We start from the raw sequence: 20,912 nt of genomic DNA on the forward strand, positions 1-20,912 counted from the left end.
CTAAAGGGAGAGTAAATGTTGGACTTACATTCATCAGTTGGATACAAACACAACTTTAAATGAATGCCAGTGTTGCTTTGTTTCTGCCAGATCTGTAAATAAGCAATTGTTTTCTATCTGTCAGCCATCAATTTTGCAGCTTGTTCAGTCAATGCAGGTTTAAGGACAAATCCAAGTCACAAGTCTTAATAAGTAAATTATCAGTTGCAAATCTTTCAAGTCTCTTACAGCCCATTAAAATAATAAAGCATTTTAACGTTTTGCTTTTGAAGCTATGCTAATAGTGTTTTTTTAATCATACTTGACATAAAGTCAGTGCATAGTGCTGTGCCTATGGAAGGCCTGGCTGTCACTCTCATGTATTTTTATTGTTGCAGGATTTTACCATTTTTGGGACTTTAAATGTGTTTTCAGGTGTCAAGTCGAGTCAGGTCTTAAGGGAATCTAGTTTCATGTAAGCATGTAAATGTACATATGTCTTACTGTAGCTCCTAAAACAGCTGAACACTGTGTCCATTAGTGAGAAGTTGAACAGACTGACAACTATAAACCTTAAAAACACAGTGCAAGTGTACATTAAAGTCCTACAAATATAATTATTAATGTGGAAATTATTCCCTCACATGTGGGAAGAAGAAGAGCATCACACATACGAGCTGATTTTATTATAAACAATATGAACAATAAATTCAAAGTGTATTTATGTCCAAAAAGAATATGGCTCATGGTTTCATCTTGCCAGCCATTTAAAGAAATTACCTTTTACTTTTGCAGAGACCTATACAGTATGCAACAATCAACCATATTCACTCTAAATATTTTGACGCCACTACCTACATCTGTCACGGGTGTGTGTATGGGGCAAACAGGAGGATGACCCAAACAGAGACACCAAGGCGGTTGAGAAGGGGCTTTAATAAACAAAATCCCAAATACAGGCTTACAGGTCGGTAACAGGAAGGCAGTCCTTAACAGGCAAACAAGTCCAAAGGGGCAAGGCAGGCAAGCAGGTCACAATCAGGTGAAAGGTCTAAACAACAGGAACAACAAGAACAGAATACAGGATGGCTGGACTGCAAGTGCACACCGTAACAACATTGACAAACAGTCAAGGATGAATGACAGAGGACTGGTATAGTACTGGGATTGATGGGGTAATGAGCAGCAAGTGAAGACAGTTTGGGAGTGGCAATAGGTGAGCAGGTGAGTGTGGTAACCAGAAAGGAAAGTCTGGGTGCATCTGGTCAACAGGTGAAGAATGGCAAAGCCAAGAGAACAGAGTGTGGGACTGAAGGCAGGGACAGAGGCAGAAAGGGCAACACAAACAGGACTGAGGCAGGAATCGTGATAACATCTACCCTGTAGTTCTGCCTCTAAGTTACCCTACATGGAAAGCATCTGTCCTGACCCAGGAATTGGAGTCAAGTTGTGCTTTTCCTTTATCCATTTTGGTCAGCTGCAGTTACCCTTAGAGAAAGGCATGGCAACACTGGTGTGAAATGCAAGCTCTGCAGTAAAAGTGGTGGTTGTTATATGATGCCAAAAGTTGCTTTAAGGCTGCCATTTAGCACAGTTATTGAGTGATTGATTGATTAGACAAACACACACACTATTGATGGATTTCTATTTATGCAAAGATTGGTAAACATAATTATCAAGAGTTTTTAGGATGCAGAGAGCTGTTTGCTTCTCAGTGAGTCAATCATAGTCCCTCAGGTCTATAAACACATCATAATCTCAGTGATGATCCCTCAGTTTCACCGTCTCTGGATCACTGCACACCACTGAACACCAGGCTAAATAAAATATAAACCATGCTCGTAATGCTTTTATGTCCCTCTTGTTAGATCTATAACCCTCAGCTAAAAAATATAAAGCCTCTGGACAAATGTGAATCGAAGTAGGAAAGTACAAAAGGATCATTACAAAGAAAAATCAATAGAAACCCAAAGGTGGAATGCTGTAAACTGGGATAATGAACTATAGTGAACTAGGAACTTTTTTGTTCAGCTGTTAACTTTATACAACAGCCAAATGTCTGTTTGTTTGTCTGCACCTTTTGGCACACTGGTACACTGAGAGCTATTGACAACCGTAGTCTTTGTTCAAGCATATACTTTGCCAATAAATAAACTTCATTTTAGTAATTTCAAATGAATGTCCCTCCTAGCTACAGTGTGCCTGATGACAATCTCATAATCAATAAAGTTTTCCCTGGTATCTTTGTCGCTGTCACTTTTCAATGCTACGTGACAACTTGATTTTACCTCTGTACGAGCCTTCTGGGTGGGGTTCATATTCTGCTGACACCCCCCTGTTGAGGATCATATGATGCTCTTGTGTTACTTCATAATGTTTTGCATATGGCTCTAGGGCGAGGGTCCAAACTCTGAGCTGAATGGTGTTTTTGTTCAACATGGATCATCCCCGAAGAGAGCAAGCGTGCGCACGGCTGCCTCAAACAAGGCTGTCAAGATGTGCGGAGAGGCCCCACGCCAACATACCCCACCAGGCAGCTGCTGCCTGCCAGGCGCCCATCTACAAATAATCTACTGTGGGAGGAGGTGTCAGTCTGTTCTGTCGGGCTACACAGTGTTTATCTAAATCTATGATTGAAAAGTACAAAGTTTTTCCGCATACAAATAAGTAATAATCCTTATTAGAATAGTTTTAACAGTATAGCACTTTGTGACTTTAAGCTGTTAAACTGAGAAACTGAGACAGTTTTGAAACTTTAACCCTATTCTGTGACCTCTAAGTGATCATTGCAGCGATAATTCACAGGTAATAATACTGATAAGGATGATGCACTAGGAGGTATCATACTATCATTAATGTCATAAAGGTTTTGAGCTTTTCTTCTGGTGTGCAGGAATATGAAGGTGTATTTAAGGCAAATTGAGGCAAATATATTTAGTTTTTTGCATGTGTTATCTATTGCATCTATATTATGTAATTGCTGGATATTTGGTAACAATTTTCAGTGTATGGTTGGCTAATGGTGCTTTGATATTACTGTAAGACACAGGGCATCGTGTTTTATCATTTCACAGTGAACAACACTTCTCCTTGTATTACAGAGCAGCCAATCAGATTTTGACAGCCCAGTGATCAGGTGGCATGTCAAACTCTATTAAGCATGACTGTGATAGCCACAGGGTCCATGCCATAAACTCCTAAGTTCTCTGTTCACACTTTTTGCTTTGATATTTTAATTCATCTCAATTTCCTTTGACAAGTTAAGTCAGTTTGACCACTTTTCATAGAAAATAACCATGTAAAATGCTGCATGAAAAATGCCAAGTTATATGGCTTTACCCTTGTTGCAAATTGCTTACAGACAGTCGAGTTAACCGCAATCAGTTTATATAAACAGCATGAGAATATAGCTCATGCTACCGAGCCAATACAGAGTCTCACAGGCCTGGCTGCCGACACAAGTTATGTAAACGCCAAGGCGACAAGGCAGATCCTGAGAGGTGCCCGCCGGGGACCAGGGCCATCATGCCAACTCTGAACCTATGAAGCCAGACACTTCAGAGAAGCCCGCACAAGTTATTACTTTACTTCAAAGGAAAGGTGGAACTCTGTCGTTTGAGGAAAATGTGTTAAACTACACTTTTAATTAGCAGTTACAGATTAATTAAATGATCTAGGAATTAGAGTTTTTCAAATGTTGCATCTGAAGCTTAATAGTTACATGCCTAAAATGTTAATTTTGCAGATTTTGTGCCACTATTATGAGGGTAAAAGATGTTACTAAAGACTAATAAATAATCTAGCCTAGGTGTTTTCCTGTTTGGGCCCAATTTCTCAGCTCCAGCATCATTTTAGCCTGAAGCCAGTGGCGTCTCTGCATTGTCATCATGGCGACTCCACCGCTAAGAGTTGACTGTCATAATGCATTAGCATTCATCTTCCCGCAAGCTGCCAAATAAATCTTGAAACACTGCTGTGTTGAGTGAAGACACTGGCGTAAGATGACCACAAACCAAGCAACCGTTAAACCTTCAGTAGTTGGACGAAACAACATCCTGCAAGCTGACATCGCTCTATTATCCAAACAGTCAGATGTAGCTTTTCAACTATTTCATGCATTTTGTCAAAAACGATTAATAAATAATAAATAATACATTTAATTTGTACCACACTTTTCATTCATAGTGAAACTCAAAGTGCCACAGTATTAATAACATAGAACACACAACATAAAGAAAATAGTTATGAGTTAAGACGAATAAGATTTCCTGCATAAAAAAGGTTTTTAGGCCTTTTTTAAAATAGTCTAGGGTCTGTGCTGCCCTCAGATGGTTAGGAAGGCTGTTCAACAACCCTGGCGCAGCAGAGCAGAACGTTCGATCCCCCATGGTGCAGAGCTCAGTACTGGAGCTGCTGGCTCTGAGGGTGCGGGTGGAGGTTTGTGGTATGATCAGTTCAGTGTAAGTAAGGAGGCGCATGTCCATTGATGGATTTGTATGTGAGTAGCAGGACTTTGTAGTCAGTCCTGAAGGAGACAGGGAGCCGGTGCAATGAAACAGACTTGGTGTTATATGTTTGTGTTTTCGCACTCTCAGGATCCTGGCAGCCCTGTTCTGAATGTACTCGAGCTTCTGGATGCTCCTGCCAGAGATTCCTGTGAAGAACACACTGCAGTAGTCAAGTCTTGAGGACATAAAGGCATGGACAAGTTTCTCTGCATCTGACAGGGTTAGAGAGGGGCGGAGTTTAGAGATGTTTTTGAGATGGTAGAAAGAGATTTTGCACAGATGTCTCATATTGCCATCAAAAGTCAGCTGAGGGTCAAACCTAACACCCAGATTAGTGACCGAGGAGGAAAGGGGGACGTCCTAGCTGTCAAAGGTACGATGAAGTATGGGCGATGACTGAACCTGCTGTGGAATGCCAGTAAGGACAACTTCAGTTTTGCTGCTGTTCAACTGGAGGAAATTAGATTCACAGATGGATCCTTAAAGGGGTCTAAATAACTTAATTTTAGACCTCGCTGTATCTACATGATGCATAATCACTCAAAGCATATCTAAATTCCCTGTGCTTTATAAATGCAAACAATACCAGCCTTTAATGGTGAAAGTGAGACAGAAAATCAAAGGATATGAAAATCCAACACTTCCCTTTATGAAGATTGTGCATCTGTAGCAAGAGTCTAAAGGAAGTAGGCAAACTGAGGTCACAACATGAGTGGTCATAAAAATGGGAGTAATCTGAAATTAAAATCAAATAAACAGAATCAAAAGCATCTCAGCAGCACACGTGTGAGTCACTATGGAGATATTAATGTATATTACAAGGAGAAGCATTTATCTATAGGGCTTTAACGGTGATTTATTGCTCGTAGAGACTCTCTAAGTCCTCTCTTTGGTGACTACAGCGTTAATATTCCTGGGAAGCCCCGCCTTTACTACCACCTTTTATGTTAATTTCAGCGTGATCTGTGCACGGACTGGAGGAAGCTGCCGCCTGCTGTATGTGTTGGCTGCTGTTCCCTGCATGCTGAGGCTTTGGACAGATGCAACCTGCCGCTCAATCGCTGTCGGGACTTTTTTTTGTGTGTGTGGAGAACAGCGTCCGTATAATGTCGCAGCTGAGGACGCGCAGCTGAATGTGAATATTGTGGATCCGCTGGTAGTTAAAAGAAAAGGTGAAAACACACCTTGCATCCAGCCATGGGAGGTCAGATCACCAGAAATACCCTGTACGGTAAGGACAGCAGGCATCACAGCTCCAGGAGATTGTATAGAATCTCTATTATTGACAAATCCTGTAATATAGGTGTCGATTGAAAACAAATGTGCATTGAAAACTGTAGGCGTCCTGGCAGCCTATAAATAAATTGAAGTGAGAAGTGAAAGTAGCTGAGTTTGGACGCCTTCTGTAAGTCACGACTGGGTTGGAATAAATGGAAACATAAACAGGAAATAGTGTTCATCAAACTGTGATAAGCCCTTACAGTATTATAGAAGAACATCCTGTGAAGGGAAGCAGTGAAACCAGCTTACAATTAACCAAACAAGACGAAGTAAGTTGGTAGACTGCACATAACTTTTCCACCCGGCTTGTCACTTGTCTTCATTGCCAAGTTGAAAGTGATACAGATACACGCTTGATAAATGTCAGCAAGTTGTAAAAAAAAGTCTAACAACTTTATGCCCTCTCATGTTTGTATCTTTCTACTCATGAGGCTATAAATTGATCACACAAGTTTAAATAATGGTAGTTGACAGGTGTATTTTTATTTATTTATACATTTTCACATCTCAGTCAATATAAAAATGTCTTTTAGAAGCTTAGGTCAACTAGTTAGTAGAAGATACACTTAAGTATTCCTGGTTAGTTGCAAATAGACTTGTAAAGCAAAGCAAGAAACTATTCTCTAGTTTTCATTTGTACTCACAGTAATGCACACGAGCTGCATGTGTATTTAAAGTGACCTTTTTTGCAGTTTAAATGTGCTGATTACTACAAACAAATGGAAACAAAGGCATGAATGTGATATTGACTGTTAACTTTATTTTCTGACAACATTAAACAACATTCTTGTTTCCACAAGAAAATTTGATGTCAAACATTAGCCAAGGTTAGGAGTTATTGTTTTATTTATAGCAACAGCTGAAATAATGATCAACTGACTAGTCAGTCAATCAACACGAATTAAATCTGCAACTATTTTGATTGTCAATGAATCATTTCAGTAATTTTTAAAGCAAAAAACAAAAAAAAGCCAAACATTTTCTGACTCCACCTTCTCAAATGTGAGGATTTGCTGCTTTCTTCTGGTTTATATGACTGTACATTATATATCTTTGTGTTTTTAGAGTGTTGGTTGAACAAAATAAGCAATATGAAGATGTCAGATGTCATCTGGGGTTTAATTGTGATGGATATCTTGCTCTATTTTCTGACATTGTCTAAACTACACGATTAATTTATTAATCAAGTAAGTAATGATGAGAATAATTGATAGCTGCAGCCCTGATTGATAACAAATGTGGCCTCGAATGAGTTTTAAACACCAATAAAGAATCAGTGTTCACTGATGATTAGATGCCCTAATGTTGCATGCACTGATTTCTTTCCTTGGGCTTTATAGCAGATGCATGTACTGTATAATACATGTTTGGTTTTGAGCTGTGTGATGATTTTAACTAGTAAACATGATCAGGAAAAGAAAACATCTCATCCACCAGACAGACCAGTGGACTCGGGTTTAATCCATAGTAATCCATCCAAATTTCATTTTGAGGGGCCTCTGGTGTGGAGTAGCAATGTATGTAAGTGCCGACAGGGGTGCTGCTAGAAATTCTTGGCCCCCTGACAAGAGCTCAGTCTGGGACCTGAAACTGTAAATATCTATAACCCATGTCATGTTCCAGGGCGTCTGTCCAGCTCATGGGCCAATGAATCATTCAGCTCCCACCTCTCCTAATTTGGCAGCCGTGCGCGTATGTAGCACTGAAGTTTAGCCATCGCAGTTTGATGTCAGCATGTTAGAGGTTAAACCATTTTTCATGAAAAGCGATTTAGGATTATATGTTGAGTTTTAAACGATTATCCCAGTGTTGGACCATATGAGTAAAAAGGGCTACTAGCTCTTGTTTTCTCGTTCAACAAAAATCTTGCTTCAGTTTTGGCTTTTGTTACACCCTGATTTAGAAAAAACCTCCGAAACAATATTACAATACAAAATAAATAGCCTAGAGATAAAGTACATGGTGGTTTCTGTTTTAAGTCACTCAGTTGAAACACAAACACAAAATGTCACTAAAAACACTTACCAGAAGATGTTTTAAAACTTTCTGGTGTTTGAGAATCACTTTTGTTTACCTTTTGTTGCAATCACACAAGCTATGACAAATTTGCAAAAGCTAAAAACCACATACGTGCCCTCTGGCTCTTTAGGATGCTGCCTATGAGTGCCGGTCTTGTGAGAGCGCGCCACCGAACCTTGATACTAACGTCACACCACATTAGGGCCTCTGTTGAGGCTTCTTGCTGAGACCTAGCCTGGGGATAAAACACAGAGGAGCTTAGGAGACCAGGTGACACTGGCCAGGGCCATTCTTTGTCTCTGCAGTGTTTGTCCTTTCCAATTAATGACACCGACAGCAGTCACATTGTGTGCGGTGGTGCATTTAAGTAACATTATCCGTTCTTAAGTTGCTCATCTGACGTTTGTCATGGCACCTCTCTTTATCATGGCGGGGCTCTGGTAACTGTTAACCATGACATCTCTGTCAGGTTGCATGACTTTTTAAACACACTTCAACAGCCACTGTATCATCACCACTTTTGGCTCTAATAATTAGTTCTGCTGCCATTTACACTAAATCAAATATGGTATTTTTATTTATCCATTTATTTACTTATTTGACTTCATTCAGTTTATATAGTCCTCTGTGTGCTCTGAATGCTGTAAACCCATTCAGAGATGCCTGGGGTGTGGAAATAAAGCTGCTACTGAAGAAAGAATTTAATTTCACTGCTGCAGAAATTATATTAATATAGTGAAAATGAAAAAATAGATTGGAATCTGTGCTTACACGGTGAAGCATGCAGGCTGCTGCACTGTCTGCTGAGGCCTGTGAGGTGTTACTGCTGTTTTCAGACCTCACAGGAAATACTCTATTCAGTCTCGGGCCGAGTCATTGATGGAGTACAATACAGTCCTGTTTTGTTTTCCTGAAGACATCGCGTATGATATGACATCATGGATGCAATATGGTTGAAGGATTTTATTATGACTTCATTTAAGACCACTGTTGTGCAAAGAGCACAATTCAGCATTGTTCTACAGCAACAAGAACATGCAAAGAGCTTCACAAATACACTGTACTGAGTCCAGTTCACTTGGCAGAGCCTTTCCAATTGTGGTTTGATTATAGGGAAAGACTCTACAGAAATATGTGACAAAGATGTCTAATTGAGAATATTTATGATTCCTTTTTGGGTCCTCTCTAGTTTAACCTCGACAAACTATGAGTTTTTACATCCATGGATGTAAATTAGGGCTGAAACTAACAATTATTTTCATTGTCGAATAATCTGTCGATTATTTTCCATAAAATATCAGAAAATGGTGAAAAATGTTGATCACTGTTTCCCAAAGCCCAAGGTCACATCCTCAAATGTCTTGTTTTGTCCCGACCAACAATCCACACCCCAAAGATATTCAGATAATCATAGAGGACTAAAGAAACCAGAAAATATCCACATTTGAGAAGCTGGAATGAGACAATTTGGATTTTTTTTCTTTTTAAATGACTTTTAATCAATTATGAAAATAGTTGATTGATTTAATAGTTGACAACTAATCAATTAATCATTGAAGCTCTAATGTAAATCTTGTCTTTATCCACAGAACAGACCCATTACTCTGTCCTGAAATCGAAACAATGGTGATGTTATAACAGACCTGGTCTAACAGCCGTTCCCAATCCTGACACTCTTAATTGATTTGTCTCCAGGGTACATAGTAAAACCTCTCGACCCTCCAAGGTCACTCAAAGGAAAGCAAGAATAGCTGTCTCTCAGCAGTGGCACGTATAGTCTTCTTCTCTCACACACTAACACATGCAGCTCCCACTCAGTCTTCCAAATTTAGGTGTGAAAATACAAGCAGCTCTCAAGGACAAGTGTTAATTAGGCCTAAATTATTTATTTGGCTTCCAGTCTTGGCGGATTGGCTGGAAAACCTTTAAATGTCATTGTAGGGGAGACTTTAGTTGTTGTATTGCAGAAAACATTAGATGAGATTTGTACATGAAGTCATCTTGCCGTACATTTAATGAGAACCCAATGTCTGTGAGAAAATGCCTCCTCCACAACACCACAGTGACCTTTGCAAAGAGAAATGCGGGAACCCAAATGGGGAGAGTTTGTGCTCATGAAAGGCAGTGTAAAACCAAAAAGAAAGATTTAGGTGTATTATGAGTTACGGTAAGTGGGAGCAGTCATGATTCACATGGGAAAAATGGAAAAGACTGGCTCTCCTGAGGGTCTGCGCTTATTGTGCCACTTCCTGTGCAACAAAGCACAGTAAATATCACAAAATCTGAAAGCTGTTCTGTTTATTTTCTTTATTAGGCAGCTAGTATGTCCTTGACTCACATATTGCGATTGATATGTGCTCATTAAAACATGAGCCACAACTGGAGTTTCATGTAACAGCCTCGCTGTTATGAGAGCTGTTTTGAACACATCAGCCAGCTGAGCATGCATATCAAGCGACTGCCCAAAGGTCGCTGCTTTCTGCTGTGTTAATTTAGATGTTAAATTGTGTGGTGTTGTAGCACCTTACTGTACATGTTGGCTAGTCGTTGTTAGTGTTACTGCTCCATTTCCTCTTCTCCACTTATTATTGTACAAATGTGTTCCAGCACAGAGAGAAACAGACCACAAAAGAAACACTAACCAGTTTCAAATTTGGCAAGATGTAGAATAACAGAAAGTGATGGGGTCTTACTGGAAATATACCATTTAGTGAAATTAGAGCATTTTGTGTGAACTTCTCGCAGCTGCAATTTTCTCCTTAATTACGTAATAATGAGAGCAAGTCTGTCCTTGTATTTTTTTTTCCATCCAAGGACATTTTTTTTAATGTAAACACCTTACACGTTGTTCTTTCTTTTCTAGTAGGTGTGTGGTTGAAGTTATCTACCTTAGGAGGCTGGAAACAGAACCCAAAGATTAGGTTATTTTTATGTATTTTTACTGAATTTGATGTAACATGAGCAGGTAAGATATGTGAGACAAAATGACGTGACAGCAGGTCACAACAGTCTATAATAACATTCTAATCTAATCTGAAAATTGGTTACATTACTGTAAATTATGTACCAAGAAGAATTTATTCATTGATGTATTTTCTGGTCACCACCTGTGGACCAAACCAAGCATAGCTAACACATCGATATTCACTCTTGTTTCTCCTCGTAGATTCTTTGAACGGGCCTTTTCCTGCCACATCCCACCGATGCCACCACAAGCCTAAAAGCTGCCTGCCTGTTCAGCCGTGCAGCAGTATGTCCTCCTTCCCTCTGCTCTTCCACCCCAGCACCAAGGGCTCGCAGATTGTCATGGACATGTCCCAGAGGACCGTCAAGAGACAGGCCAGCTTCTGTAACGCCATCACCTTCAGCAACAGACCTATCGCTGTTTATGAGCAAGTTCGGCTGAAGGTAAGGAGGATACATGGAAATCACTAGCTGATGTGTCCCAGTCATATACCACAATATATGCTTATTCTGAGCGTGTTTAGAGAATGCAGTCTATACACCGTAAAAAAAATGACAAAAGGAAGTCAACAGAAAAATCCCAGCATGCTGATTAAAATCAATCAATTTCTGAGCGGGGCATTGATGGAAACTATTGTGCCATGGTGGAACTTCTTAGAAAAATGTAGGAACTACTCGATATAAAAAAAAGTGCAACTGCTGCTGTGAAACCTCAGAAAATGGAAAATAATCATTGGAAATACATTTTTTACTTACCATTTGCAATGTTTTTTTACATATCAGGGGCCCATTTCACCAGATTTGTAGTATGCAAGCTGTACTTTGCATTTTGACAGTTTTCACTAATTGAGAAAGACATTATATTCAGACCTGTGCATGAGCATGTGAGATTCTTGTAGGACATGTGAATTTATCTGCAATTTGTGAGCAAAAATCATTTGTGAAACATGACGCCAACAACATTTATGATCTGTACAACATGTAAGCATCACTCGCAATTTGTGAGATGGGTCATCTTGATAACCTCCTTCATATCCTGTAAAAAAATGTTGCTATACAAAACAATGCAGTCCATCAATTTATTGTATATTAATACCAAGAAACTGCACTATCAACTTTAGTACTGAGGCTGTACCCGACCAGACCTTTGTCATTTGAAACAGATTTGGCTGTTCAATACAAAGATTTGACTATTTGTTCCTTTTTTTTCCACATAGACTATCTGGCAGTCAGAAAATCCATTGGCGTGAGTTTCAGTTTCAACCACATTAACATAGTCAAATGCATCAGCGTCATGGGAACATATTTTTGAGCATTTAAAAATCAATAAAACACAGCTGCATATGATGCAAGATTTGAATTGAGGCCTATTTGAATAATGTCGGGTTACCATATGGATTTGTTTCTGAATAATGACACAGGCAGCACACATGTATTCCTGTTCAAATCAAGCCCTTATAGCCTGTTTTTTTTTAATTTCACTTTACAAATTCAAAGCATGTAAATGAATAAACAAATTAAACAATTTAAAATAAATTCACAGCATTGTCTGCTATGAAATAACTGATATCTCTTCTTCAGTAGAATAGGCCTACTGCTTTCTTTCTCTTTAAACATAAAAACTAATAAATACATCTAAACAAGAATTAATGAACAAATCTATCTGTTTTATCCTGTTATTGTAATGCATACTGACTGCAAAAAAAAAAAAAAAACTGACTCAACTGAGGGATCTCTGACAGATGATTCGACTCATCGACTTTCAGGGGGCAGCTCTAATTAGAACATACTGTACTTTGTAATATTAGAAGAATAGTAAGGACACGCTAAATGTGACTGTGATGAAGAGCAACCTCCTACTGTATGTCTCTCCCTCTCCTCTCTTCCATTCTTTCTGTGTTTTTAATTTACTTCTCCCTTCCTGCCTCTCTCTCTCTTTCTCTCTCTCTCTCTTCATCCCACTTCTTTGCTCTCTTGTTTTGTTTTCTCTTCTCTCTCTCTCTCTCTCTCTCTCTCTCTCTTTGTGTGGGCCAAAGCAGCAGCTTAGAACAAGTTTCCACTTCACCTATCAGGCCATCTATGTCTCGAAAGTGAGAGAGCAGGGCAAGCATTGCCATGTGAGGAATACTGTTATCTTGCACAGTAAATGCAAAGTAAATAGAGACAAAAATCGTTTGCAGGTGATAGACACACAAAGGTACCTACACTAATCTTTGTTTGTTTAAAATGAATGTGTTGTTTTTAGCTCATTGTTCACACAACATTGATCTTAAGTTTAATTAAATATATACTCTCCAGATCACAAAAAAGCAGTGCTGCTGGAGTGGTGCTCTGCGTCTTGGTTTTACATCCAAAGACCCGTCCAGGATCAACCCAGACACCTTGCCGAAGTACGCTTGTCCCGATCTGGTCTCTCAGAGTGGCTTTTGGGCAAAAGCTCTGCCGGAGGAGCTCTCAAATGAGGGGAACACCATCTCCTTCTGGGTGGACAAGAAGGGCCGCGTGTTCTACCGAATCAATGACTCCAGCCCCATGCTGTTCTTCAGCGGGGTTCAAGTCTCTGAACCTCTGTGGGCTCTCATAGATGTCTATGGCCTCACCAGGGGGGTCCAGCTGCTAGGTGAGTCATGTGTTCAGATTATGTTCTTTCGGATAAACGGTAACTCTGTTTGAATTTTGAAGTTATCACAAGTGTTTGGCTGCTTTTTTGACTGGGTGATTTTTTTTTTTTCTGCATCTGATACTTTCAAAGTGAGCAGTTATAAGGTGATGTTACCTACAGCTGCTCTACTTTTCCCACACCCACCAAAATAGCTCAGTGGAAAAAGATGGTGGGAGATTAGGTAGATTGTATAGTTACCACGGTCGTTAGTATCAAAGAAGTATCCCTGAGGGGTAATTTCAAAATGTCTGAAATCCATTCTAACAAGTTCACTATGCTGTTTAAAGGGTCGTTACATCAAAGAAATTAAGAGCAAACAGGTTCCCTCCAATCATTAACAGCAGTTTTTCACTGCTTTGAAATATCTGAAGTATATTTTCATGGTAGCTTGAGATGCATTTATGAAACACATCATGCGTTGAAAACAGCTGTGTCCAATTTTTGAAAACAATACATAATAGATAAATAGGAATTCTTGTGGACGCCTCAGTACTTATATACTGTATGACCATTTCCAAGAATTGCCCTCCCTCTCATCTTGGAATAGAGGCTGTCAGCGCCGTTAATAAAAATAGAAGAGGCTCCCATATTGTGTAGATAGTGCCATTTAACCTCATTTCTTGCGGTGTGGTTGACAGCAAGAAGCGTGCTATCTTGTGATGGGCTGTTTGGTATCCAGCGCCAGAGTGCGACTATCTGGGGTTCACTGGCCTTGTGGTGCTGACCAGTACGCGGCTCTTGTCGGAGAACAAGAGGAGTGTGTTGGTCATCCCAAGAGGACAGACAAGAGGAGGGATGATGTCAGATAATGACATGTCTGGGGTGTTTTTCCAAGACAATCAAACCAGTGGAATGTCTCACTCATTGGGTCCAAGTCTGAATTCAACTTCATGTGACGTGTGACAGCCTAAAACACTTGTCATGTGCAGCCCATAGTATGATATAATATCCAAATGGTGATTTGTGGATTTATCTTTTGCCATTTTACAATTAAAACCAAGATTTTCACCAGTGTGTAGTCGTACTTCATGTGACTTTTGTTACTGTTTTGCCTGTGAATGAGGCCAGCAGCCCTAAATCCCATCGTTTCTACTCCAGTTTTCCCACATCTATCACCTTCATCCCTATATTGATGGCTTAAATCGAAAAGCCTCGGCCCTCGGTCAGCTGAAGGATCACTTGGCTATCAGCTTTCCTCTATAGCCCGAGAGCGTCACTAGTCAAGAGCATGGTATATCTCAAAGGCCCAGTATTGTCTCAGCAGTTGGCTGCAGTTCAGCAAGCACTTAGTCTCTGAAATATGGGCGGACACATCAAAGTCTGGTGTTGCAAACTGGCACATGTGCACATTTTCCTTTAACAGAAGGGCACGTTTTGATTCTTAATGATGCTTACACTAGGGTCTGAAATTAATGCTACACCAGCTGATAAATTGAGCCAAATTTCACCTGTTGTGGGCAAAGTTATCACACAATCTGTCCAGGTGGGAATTACAGGTCTGCAGCAGTTGTTGTTGTTGTGTTTTTTTGCAGGAGACAAATGGACCGTGGAGCTGTGAATGGGCTCTGTGGAGTGGAGAGAATGGTTTGGATGGGTGACCTTGATTTGGCTTTTGAGATAAACGCGCTAGACAGTAAGAGTTTAAGAGAAAATAAGTTGTTGATTCAAGCAATATGCATCGCTGAGTGAGTGAGATAATGTAACAGTGTTTTTAGAATTTCACGTTCATTTAGTGTATGTTGAGAAAATGAAAATATGAGTAGTGATAGCAGATCTCCCCTTCCCCAAAACATTGAACTTTTGTTTCTCTAAGCTTAACCATTCTTGTGTTGTGACCTCATTCCCCAGCTGACACAGCCGACAGCTTGGTCCATAGACTGTAGGCCTTTCTCAATCTGCGTTCTTGTCTGTACTTGTGTTCTTGTGAAACGTGATTCCTTTTGGAAGATAAATGTTTGTCTCACAGATGATATCTAACAATTGTAACTGCCACATTAGTTTGTCTGAATTTTAAGTTTCATGTTTTTACAGGTTAGAACAACAGCGCTGCCCCTGGGGCTCTATATGCACAGATGTCACCTTATTTCAATAAATATAAATGTGTTAAAATGAACAGATCAGTCTGTCAGTCAAACTACAGTTTGGGTTTTTATCATAGCTATATTACAGACTGAATAACATAATTTACTGCATCAATCTGTCAATGAGGGATTTTTTTGTGGTGAAAAAAAATGTTAGCGGAGCTGTGAGTTGAGATTATTTTGTTTCAGTACAGTCAGGTAGTTGTGTTGAAGCTAAGCTGGTGCTGTCAACAAGTGAGCTGCTCTTCCAGTTGCAGAATGATCGTACTACATCCTCACGTCCTCGGAGGTTTGTACTCCCGAGCTGAACTTAACCAGTCCAAATATGGCGTAATTGGTATTGAGAAAGGCCCTGTATGTAAAGATGGACAACATGACAGCAGGCTGGCTGGTTGCAGTATAGGTCGTAAGTCTCATTCCCTCCATGTTAGCAGATGGGACATGAGCCAAACCAAAAATCAAGTAGTTCTTATCACGCTGATGTTTATACAAGTGCTCATTTTTCTGATAAGTTTGTTTTTAATTAGTTATTTCATGATATAAAAAGGGGGTGTGACATCATGACTGACAGCTGTGATTACAACTGCCCTCAAACACCAGTCAGAGCAGTTTCTGATGGAAGACACTAATGTACGTTTTCATTTGTGATTCACTACTAACTGTAGCTGCTAGTTACCGGCTGGCTTTTGCTGGTTTACCTCTCTGTGGTGGTTCCTCTCGGCAGCAGGACAGCTGTCAGTCACGCTGAGGGGACGGGGCCAGCGGGCCGCCATCCCGCCGCCCGACTCCACTGCACAGACTCTGGTTGCAAATTACATCACACAAGCAAGATGGCAGCTCCTGGAAACTAGATATTTTGGCTTCACTTTTGCATAGCGGCAGGAAGTGGAAGTGCGTCGTCCATCTTTATATACAATCTATGTCTCAGTCCAACCAGCCTTCACTTTCTCTTATTTTAAGACCCATGTGGTCCATGAGCATAACTGTATCTTCTCACATCCTTTCTGTCAGTAGTTTCCTTGCCTTTCATATTTCACAGATGAATTATAAAAGTGTCCCTGTCAGCACATATCACTGTAACTGTCACAGTTTTTCTGTGCTGCACCACCTGAGTATAAACCTTTGAGGACAGTGTTGCAGGCACAATGCGTCATTGCTGTTCTGATAAAAAATCTTTTTGGTGGTTTGATTACCTTGCTTGAACTAGAGTGAGCAATATTTTCTAAACCTAGAGGCTGAAATTCATTCTGAACCCATGATTTCAGTTGCATCATTGTCAAAACAATCTTTTTCTTTATAGGTGTATTTTTTAAAGATCTTTTTCGTTCAATAGCAGCGACCTACTATGAAAGTGATCCATTTTAGCAGGGCTAAACGTTTGTTGTTGGGTTTTTTTTTTAGCCTTTTGATAATCCACATCAAACACATGCTCCACAGGACTCTCATACCATGGAGTGTGATTGATCTTTTACAACCTTACATGCTGTATTAAGGAATTCATCAAAGCCACTATCCACTTCTGTCTCTCAATGTTGCTTGCCGCCAAACCGTTTGCCTGCTATCAGGTCTTATTCTACTGTTTAAGGATCTATTCAAGAGCAGTGTTGTTTCCTCTCTGAGCTGCTATCAAGGGAGTGCAGTTCAGTAGCTAGCCACCCATGCAAGGAGTCAAAGGTGATCCTGAGATCAGTGAGACTGCTTGAAAGCTGAGATGGTGTTGCGTAAGAGAGGAAGCTAAATTAATCTGCTGAAATCAAACTGAGCCTCGGGGGTTGTCCAGACCAACAATGCTGCCCATGCAATTTAAGAAAGATCTGTTACATCACCACACTTGTCCTACTCACGCAGCTATCAATAAAGACTGAAGTGCCTTGCTTGGGTTTTGTACAGAACAGATTGTGCTGTTGAGCATCTGTGGCGCTACGCCGAGACACATTAGACACTAAGAGGGGCTGACAAAAGGTCTCTTCAAGTGTATTATATGTCTCAAAGCTCAGTTTGTCAGCTGTATTTTCACACATCTCTGTTTACTACATTCTCCAATAAGTGCTATCATAAGGAGTCAACCATAAGATACAACATTTTGAAAAAAAAAATTCCTATAATAAATATATTTAAAAATGTAAAGGTTGAATGGTTACTTTTTAACTTTTCAGCATTTGAGTTTGAGCAAGTTGTTTGTGTAGAAGCTCCAGAAATCAGGTCAGAGATAACTTGCAAGTGTTTTCAGTTTCATTTCCCTGAAGCGAAACACATATGGGAATGTTGTACCTTTCCGCAGTCAAAAAAAGTAATGGGGAATCACAGTAATCCCTTTACACATGTATGGCTGCAGACTTAACAGAATGTGTTTGTTTATGGGAAGAATCCCGGGAGACCACACAGCATCCACCGTTTTGTACAGGTATGATGGATTTCTTCCAAGTTAGATAAGCGGAGCGAGTCAAAGGCATCTTATGATGGATGCAAGATGCTCTACTGGGGGTTTGTTTACTAGAGGTAGATGAGTCACTTAATCACTGACAGAACAGTAGTGATCCGTGAGACCGGCGTCAGCTAACATCATCTGCAACCTGTCTCTCTAGTCATTAGAGAAGAATCCAAAATGTCTGCCAGACTGCCAGGAGGCTGCGTACCTCTCAGGTGATTAAAAGGAGGGTGTTGACATCAATCATCTGAGTACACGGCATCGCGATACATTAGGCCTGTAGAGCATCATGGTGGGGGAAATCTGCTGTATGCTTTTCATGCTCACTAACATTCTTAGAGACATCACTAATATTTCCATCTGAGGGGACAGAACTAACAGTTTGGAAAGATGCTGCAGAACATAGGTGGCAATGTCAGTCTGTCAATCTATCTCAACAACTAGTGGATGGATTTCCATGAAATGTTGTCCAGTCATTCATGGTCTCCAGAGGATGAAGAATTCGGACTTTGGTGATCCTCTGACTTGTCCAATTTAGCACCAGGTTGAGGTTGGTGAGGTTGACAATTTTAGTTTTTTTGTGAAATGGATTATTGTATGGATGTCCATGAAAATTAGGTCATTATTTAAATTTGTACAAAACTAATTATATTCCCATCACCCCCTTTTGTTCCTTAATTAAGCATATCTTTGTATGCTAACTCGCTAAACTAAGATGGTAAACATTGTGAACATTACCTGCAAAACATCTAACAGCTAGCATGGCTCTAGACTCTTGTTTTAAATTCATTGGTGCACATTTGCAGTATTTGATTGTTTTATCTGAAACCTTTTCTAAGCTCTTGTTATCACATGAAACTCATCTTGCTAAAATTAAAACCGAAATAGTTAAAGATCACTGTACCTTTGACTCATACCTGTTCTGTCAACAGATGCAAAGATATCACAGAGATACTGAAAAGCTCTGCACTACACAAACATGTTGGTTTGTCTAAACCTGATTGTGCTGTACTTTCCTTTCTTTGTGTCTATTTTTGTCCGTGTTCACTCAGTGCGTCTAACGCTCGTGCTCACTCGCTACAGATCTCACTTATTGTCTCACTTGTCAACATAGATTATGTGGAGTTTCACAAAGTTTTGATTTGTGGATAAAATGGTTTTAAATATAGAGAGGTCAAATAGGTGCAGGCTGACTCAAGTGGCCAGATACAGCATGGGGTCAGTCTGGTGGTTAACTCAAACAACAATGCAGGTAAAAACAACTCAGTACGACGGAAGAAAGAACAAAATGAAGGCTATAATACACTGAGTACAACTTTTAGATTCAGTTTTATACTCTCTTTAAATCATGTGAGATTACCTGCATCCACTTGGTTTCATAAGGGAGCAGCAGAACTAAACTCTTTCATTAATTTTGATTGATGAAGACGTGATAGACCTGAAGGCTCTGATTACCCCTAAGTACTACAAAATGGATGTTGTACTAAGACATTCGATTTCTGGTCTGCTGCTTACATCCAAATCCTCCAAAAACAATAAACTGGAAATCCAGCATAGTAATAACAATATGCAAACTCATCTGTCAAAAGTCTGTTTCCAGCCAACGGCAAACAGCAGACAGTGAAGGAGAAAGGCAAAGAGAGATGATAAATGTCTCCATAATATAAACATTTAATAATTTCCTTGAGCTGAATTCTTTTGGCAGAATTAGACTAAAATCATGAATCATACTACAGCCTGTCGCTCTTTTTTTTCTGTCTCGCTCTCTCTTTCCTTCCACGTTCCTTCTCTGTATGCTGATCACACAAATAAATTACATGAAAAGTGATCCATTTTCAAGAGACTGGACATTTAAACCTGATTATAGTCACATTAAGATTTTGCAAGACTATGCATCCTGTCCCAAGTTCTCCTCTTTTGGAAATTACTGAAGCCTGCAGCTCACGTTCAGGTCAAGAGGACCATTAAGGCCAATGTTGATACCTTTTTTGGGTAAAAATTCTAAGGCTTGAAGATTGTGGTAACAATGTCCATGTCTGAGTATTGTCCCTCTTAGCCTCATACTTTTAAGTCTTTCCCAGCATTTTTGATGCCGAAGCTGTAACTATCCCCAGCGCCTTTCAGACTGCAGCATTAACATGCTAGCTTTACATGCTAACTCTAACCATTTTTGTATTTAGACTATTTAGTACTTTCACATTCATTCAGGAAAATGACAAAAATTAAAAACAGTGAAAATGCTAACATTCGTGTCGTTATTTCTAAGGGTTTCTTCCTCCATGTGTAGCAGATATTGAGGCTTTTTATTTGCATTTTAATCCCTAAATGTAATGTTTTCAAATTTAGAAGTACTGGTAGTAATTTTATTTACCTGGTGTCTGCAGACGCACACTTTAATGGTTTTCTGTTAATACATATACTAATAATACTATACATTAGTCATCTTTTTGGATACTAACTGCCAAAGTAATACACTGTGAAGATCAGAACATACAGTACGTAGAATCAGGATGCAAATAACCTAGATCTCCTAAATTCCAGTGCAAAGTTAATTTTCATAATCTTCAGCATACAATGATGGATCTGTGAATATCCTTTGTTAACATTTATTTCCAGACTTACTTGCTATGGTACAAAGACACATCATGAACAAGAATGTGTCTGGAAGAAGATTTTCAACACAAACATTGAAACATACTCAATTACTGATTATAGCAGTTCAGTTTTCCCAAGATAATAATAAGCCTTCTTAATCTGCAGTAGATTGGATGTAATCAACAAGAGAAAAAGGTTTGGATGAAAGCAACCATGGTAACGGTGCATCTGAGGCTGGTGTGAGTCAAGAGCAGAGCAAAATGCCAAGAAACTACTTGAAAAAACAAACTAAGATGAAAGACATTCCTAGACTCAAATGAAAATTTAATGATTAAATGTAGTGAAGACACACGGGGAACATTTTTTCGTGGTATTACACAACAAGATGGACATGT

The 20,912-nt window shown here is 39.6% G+C and overlaps 1 protein-coding gene across 1 annotated transcript in view; it reads left to right on the forward strand.

Moving 5' to 3' along the window:
• The first annotated feature begins 5,477 nt into the window (after positions 1–5,477).
• The window catches only part of LOC121911755 (E3 ubiquitin-protein ligase NEURL1-like), a 31,022-nt gene continuing 15,587 nt past the window's right edge, over positions 5,478–20,912 (forward strand). The window contains exons 1-3 of the mRNA XM_042433582.1: positions 5,478–5,718; positions 10,954–11,195; positions 13,050–13,371. Of these exons, the coding sequence (XP_042289516.1) occupies positions 5,685–5,718; positions 10,954–11,195; positions 13,050–13,371 (598 nt within the window). The 5' untranslated portion in view covers positions 5,478–5,684. The remainder of the gene's footprint in view (positions 5,719–10,953; positions 11,196–13,049; positions 13,372–20,912) is intronic.

Source organism: Thunnus maccoyii, chromosome 14 (genome assembly GCF_910596095.1).
Source record: "Thunnus maccoyii chromosome 14, fThuMac1.1, whole genome shotgun sequence".
NCBI classification, from domain to species: Eukaryota; Metazoa; Chordata; class Actinopteri; order Scombriformes; family Scombridae; genus Thunnus; species Thunnus maccoyii.